This window comes from Cyprinodon variegatus, unplaced genomic scaffold (genome assembly GCF_000732505.1).
Source record: "Cyprinodon variegatus isolate N-32 unplaced genomic scaffold, C_variegatus-1.0 Scaffold60, whole genome shotgun sequence".
Taxonomy (NCBI): domain Eukaryota; kingdom Metazoa; phylum Chordata; class Actinopteri; order Cyprinodontiformes; family Cyprinodontidae; genus Cyprinodon; species Cyprinodon variegatus.
In genome coordinates this window covers 572,159-578,158 of record NW_015150513.1, presented here as the reverse complement: position 1 = coordinate 578,158, position 6,000 = coordinate 572,159, and the positions used below count along the sequence as shown (strand labels likewise).

General features: G+C 34.8%; 1 protein-coding gene across 1 annotated transcript in view; it reads right to left on the bottom strand.

Annotated features, from left to right (window-relative positions):
- The window catches only part of csmd2 (CUB and Sushi multiple domains 2), a 336,283-nt gene that overhangs the window by 118,215 nt on the left and 212,068 nt on the right, over positions 1-6,000 (bottom strand). The window contains exons 23-24 of the mRNA XM_015371540.1: positions 5,428-5,619; positions 1,985-2,111 (exon numbers count right to left, since the gene is read on the bottom strand). Of these exons, the coding sequence (XP_015227026.1) occupies positions 1,985-2,111; positions 5,428-5,619 (319 nt within the window). The remainder of the gene's footprint in view (positions 1-1,984; positions 2,112-5,427; positions 5,620-6,000) is intronic.

Here is a 6,000-nt window from a genome sequence, read left to right as displayed (position 1 = left end):
AAAAAAAAAAAAAAAAATACACAAAAATGGAGATGACTGGACAAACATCTTATTCCACTTGATGCACAGATATTGTAGTAAAACAGTTGGTACATTTATTTTATGGTCAGGCGCTGACAGGTCTAAAATACAAATTACACCAAAAAATAAAGGGAATTAGGTAGTCAGGATATGGCTGTGGGAAAAAAGTTTAGAACTTAAATATATTGAAATGCTAATACACCATTAATATTAGCTATGCCTAAAAAGTTCAAGTAATATTCAATAATTTGAAGAGTTTTTGATCAGAAAATTGATTTACATTACTATTAAGCATTAGGTATAGAGAATGATAAATATATATATATATATATATATATATATACTTATTAGATTTAATTATGGAATACTTGATAACATTAGAGTTGTCAAATGACAGATATGGAGCATTTCAGGAACACTTGTGTGCGGGACGCAAATAAAGCAGCTATATTAGATTCACTTTCAATGTTTTTACTTTTACATTGGTATTGGTGAACTGAACTTCAATCCGATGGAAGTTTAAAGTAATTGTTAAAAAAAAGTCATGAATTTCAACCAATATGCTATTTTATGAACAACAGTTCAAAATGATGAAAAACTTTTTCTTTTTTTTTCATCTGCCGAAATGCAGTATTGAGTATTTTAATTAAGCATATGAAATAGTTTTTTTTAGTAAAGGGCTTAGGGGGTTTTAAAGATGAAAAAAAAAGTTAGCAGTATGGAGAATGATCTAAAAAATAATTATTTTTGTCTCAAATGACAAAGAATAACCATTCTCAGCAAGAGGAACATGATTTTGAGTATTAATTCACCTGTTTATTAAGAGAACATTTTGTTTCACCAACTTTTAATAGTACAGGTCACTGCCAAGACTGGATCCTACTTTCTATGATTTCAAAACGGAAAGAACAGAGATGGTTATTAAAAGACAAATACTTTTACTTGTGTCTAACATTTCAATTATTTTCTCAACAGTAATTTCTCCCAAGTTATTATTCCCCCCACTCCCCCTGCATCAACAAATAATGTTCCAGAGATAAATCTGTTTATTTCAGAATTGCAGGGACTTCAAGATGTTTATGCATTTATAATAACAATAATAGTGGGAACAGCAAAAAGAAACAAAAGGAAGTACATAAAGAGTAGCAGAGGGGTACAGAGCTATGCATAAGAGTTAGGATAAGAGATGTTCTTTTTGTGAGGTTGATTAATGAGTTTCCTAAAGATAGGAAGGAACGCTGCTGTTCTTGTAGCGCTAGGTACTAGGTCTCACTCCCATCTCGGAACAACACATGGAAACAGTCTGGATTGTCTTAAGCTTGGGGTAGGCACTGCTAGACGACAATCCATTGCTGACCAGAGTGACCGAGTTGTGACATAAGCCTTTGCAAGAGGGTTCAACTAGATGGGAGCCGTACACTTAAGCACTTTGTAGGCTAACATCAGGGACTTGAATTTGACGCGGGCAGCCAGGGGTTACCAGTGAAGGTCAATGAACAGAGGGGTGATGCGAGACTTTTTGGGCTGATTGGTCATAACAGCTGAGTTTCTTGCTGCCTCTGATGGAGTCAGAGATAGGGATTCAATCCGGATGTGAATATTGTGGGGTTTGGTAGGTTTGGCTGGGATAACAACCGATTCGGTTTTGTGGTATGAGAAACCATGTGACTGAATGATGTGGCCAAGTGTTGTGGTGTATATGGCAAACAGAAGGAGTCCCAGTACTGAACCTGTGGTGAGAATATTAACCAAGCCAGGATACTTTGAATGATCGGCCAGTGAGGTACGATTCAAACCAGGGCACCCCTGCTCTAATTTCCTTCTGAAGTCAATTATATAGCAATATATGAGAGAGAGGTAGACTGTCACAGAATGAATGGAAAGAATAAAGTCTATACAGAGAAGAATTGAAGAGCTGAAGTATGAAAACAAAAGTCAACAAGAGAAAGGTTATTTTTCAGACCTAATAGTGCTTCCAGGAGCAGCTTCGATGGTCCACACACAGTGCAGGTTGTGCTCATATGGAGCAGGGTATCCTGGAGACAGAATACGACCAGAAGGCTCCTCTTTGATTGTGCCCCCACACTCCGCTAAAAGGAGGACAGAAAGCAAGATGAGAAAATCAATAGGCACAGTTAAAAAGGAGGAATAAATCGTGCAACAATCGCACACTTAAAGTAAGAAAAACAACAGCTTCCACTTCCAGGAAATTACACACAATCAGTTTATACTTATTGACGCAGTAGTCAGTAACGCAGATGTGATGCTTTCCAAATACTTGTCTGCAACTTGAATGATGAGGTGGCAAGCATCAGTTCAACAAACACTGTGAGATTACAATTGGAAGAAACCAGACCACTGTGAGAACCCTGACCTCATCCTGCTACATTTATAAGCTGAAGAACAAAGGGGAAAATATCCTTATTTCTTCTCTAGCTTTAAGTCATAATCTGCCATTAGATAAGCTGCAAATAAATAGTTATTTTCTGTGTATCGAGCAACAGACACACTTTAAGCCTTTGTGTTGTGAGCTTTATTACCAAGGTTTTAACACTAGAACTCCCACTGACAGTCAGTTTGATGGGTAGCATTTTTTTCCATTGAAATGCAAAAGTAGTAATGGTGTCATTGACTGAAATGGATATAGTGTGCATTGTAAACCCATTGTGGATATGAAGACCTTAAAACAGGTCTAATATACTTTTTTAAAGGTTGAATTACAGTATATGCTATTATATACAGTCAAAAATTTGTTTTAAAAATAAATCAGTAAAATAAATAAGACTGTTTTAATACATAGGTTCAAATTTTGAAATTACAATTTCATTTGACACACCTGGGAATGGATCTTCTGTGGCGGAGGGGTCGGTAATGTGTGGCTCTCTGTAGCGCATGTGTCATCAATATTTTTGAAGCAATTCTAAAAGCTGTTTTGCTGTTAGCTTTCTCTGAAAAGCCATTTTTCCATATTAGCCAAAGAGTTCCAGAAATTTCTAGGTATAATTTTAGTCGCTAGGCAACGGTAGAAACGACAAACGGGAAGAATTTGCAATGCAAATAATAGAGCCGTCAAAATGACTGCTGTGGGAGATCGAGGTTAAAATAACCATATTTATTTTTTAGGGTTTTATTTTATTTTATTATTCCGCTAAAGCATTTTAAATCACTATTGAAAACCGCTTGCACAGAGAATTGTAACTGTTATTCTAGAGTCTAGTTTATGATTGATTTCATTATGTTGTTTTTATGTGTTTTTATATGTCTTATTGTACTGCTTCCTCTTGGCCAGGTCTCCCTCGAAAAAGAGATTTTATCTCAAGGGACTTCCTGGTAAAATAAAGGTTAAATAAAATAAATAAAATTTTAAAGAAACAAATGGCGGAAATATAGAAACAGGAAAAGTCAAAGGCAAACGTTCACTGTTCAAACAATGTATGATTTTGTTTTTGTTTTGCATTTTTCCTCATAGTGGTTTGGTTTTTCTTAACTATATTTTTTAACACAATCTATTTAGGCAGTTTAATGATAGCAAAGATAAGCAGAAATATTAATAATAATATTTGATATCTGAAATATAACATCTACAGTATACTGTATTGTTATCTTTTTTTAACGTCTAAGTATCTTATAAATATTTCATACAGTACAAGTATAAAATATGTTTTCAAAATCTTTACAAAAATGTTAAAAACAATGTTTATTTGAATTTGTCCTTTTTGCACAAATGGAATACTGCAAAGCTTTTGATCTTCTCTAAGTCTTGAAATTTGAATAAAAGCACAGAAAAAAAATCTCTAATAGATATATGCTGTTAAAGACTTTTAGCAATTTTAAAAAGGAGATTGAAGTTGGTATGAATATTGGAGACCACTGCATATGCCCTCCCATTAATGTGCACCTCACTTTATACATCACAGCTTTTCCTGTCGAGACTCAGATTTGTCTGTATGCAACCTCCTTCTATCTGCTTTGGTCGGCTGCTTTACTTTACTCTGAGTTTTTTTTTTTGTGTGTGTCCTGTCTGACTGCTAAAAAGTCCCCCGCAATGAAAAATAGTCTCTAATCTGCCCCAGAATTCACCTTACCTGTTAAAGTATCACCTCCACTGAAGTCATGCCAAGGATAAATGTTTTCAGGGATACACAGTTTGCTGAATGTTGTTTACACCCAGACATGAAATTACCTGTCAGTATGGGCTGAAAGGAGAGCTGAGCAATACTATTCTAATCACACTGGTCGATGTGTCAAGGAACACCTGACAAGTTGTTTTTTATCCCACTCTTCTGGGTGCTTTCTGAAAGACTGCCAGCATGTTTCAGTTGGCGGCTTTAGCATCACCATAATGTTAGCTGAGCACTATAGAAACTTGCTATAAATGTATCGGTGGCCCTTTTATTTAACTGCAGTTTGAACAATTTACAACCAAAGCGCCCCGAAAGAACCTCAGAATGATGTTCTTGCTTTATGTTGACAAGCAAAATGTTATATTGGTATTCTTGATCAGGAGAAAACATATTTAATTTAAAGCAAAATTGTAATCACAATGCAATATAAATAATAAAAAAAGATGAATAGAAGTAAATACTGTGTAAGCTGCTGGGAAAGCATTAAAATAAATTGATGTCCCTTCAATGTAAGGGATTTAAAAAAGCCTGTTTAAAGAAATAAAACCAAAACTGCAGCATTCATGTAACTAAGAGGAAGAACTGGGTCAGTGACGAAACACAACGTAAAATATAAATAGTACTGATGTAAGAAAAGGTAATAGTGCACTTAACCATGCAAAGTGTGGAGAACCTTTGGAATTCATGTTACTTAAGAATGATATGACATGGCTTTGTTGCAATAAGAGGTATAGCAGCTAGATAGCTTAAAAAGGAATATGCAACATTTCCTGTCTGGTTTGATAGCATGAGGTGAGCTTTATTTTGTCACGTGTTGCTTTAGTCGGTTTCAGCATAGCAATAACATTCTAAATTCCCAAGAAAAAGAAATATGATTATATTTGGTGAAGTAATTGTTAAACACCTTTTTTTTTGTCTTGTAGTAAATGTGAGCTTAAACCCCTTGTGAGCAGCACAACTGCAAAAATGATCTAAAAATAAGTCAACATTTCTTAAATTAAGTGTATTTACCCTTAAATTGAGTAGGTAAATAAGATGATTTGCCAATGCGATGAGTGTTTTTACTCTTAAAGTAAAATAATTAGATAATATGCACTTCAAATAAGACAATGCAATTGTTTTTTACTTATTCTAAAGTAAATTATCTTGTTCCATTGCCGAAGTGTCTCACTCGCCTTCTCAATTCAAGAAAAAATGCAACTGTTTTAAGAAAAAAGTTCTTATTTAGATTTAAATTTTTTGCAGAACAGGCACAAATCGGTAAATGTAAGACATAACTCACCAACACAGAGGGGGAGTGGGCTGTCCCAGGCTCTCCTCTCACCCCTGAGGCAGGTGAGCACCTCAGGACCTTTTAAGGTGTAGCCTGGGTCGCAGCTGTACGACACGGTGCTTCCTGCGAAATGACCTTTGTCTTCACGTTTATAGCCAAACTGAGGGACACCTGGATCTTCGCATTTCACCAGCTCAAAACCTTCACAAAGAAACAGAAAAAAAGCCAAAAATTAAAAAAGCAGTAAAGAGAAAATAAATCATTTTCAAAGTATGCTGAAAAAGTATTCACACCCTTCAAAGTGTTTCCCATGACAACCACACGCTTAAAGTATTTTACCTGTATTCTAAATAAAACCACAAAAAGTATTGCATTTATATTTATTAGATTTACAAGGAGACCAGTTTTATTTTTGCTTGTTTTTTGTAAAAAAAAAAATGCCAAAGATATGTGAGAATGAACAGACTGTATAGATAAAAATCTGTTTTTTAAAAGTTGTTAAAGATCCCCAATTGGATTTGGACTAACTAGCATAACTGTCATTTCAGTGATATTTCCTTGTAGCTTCGGCCTTTTAGTACT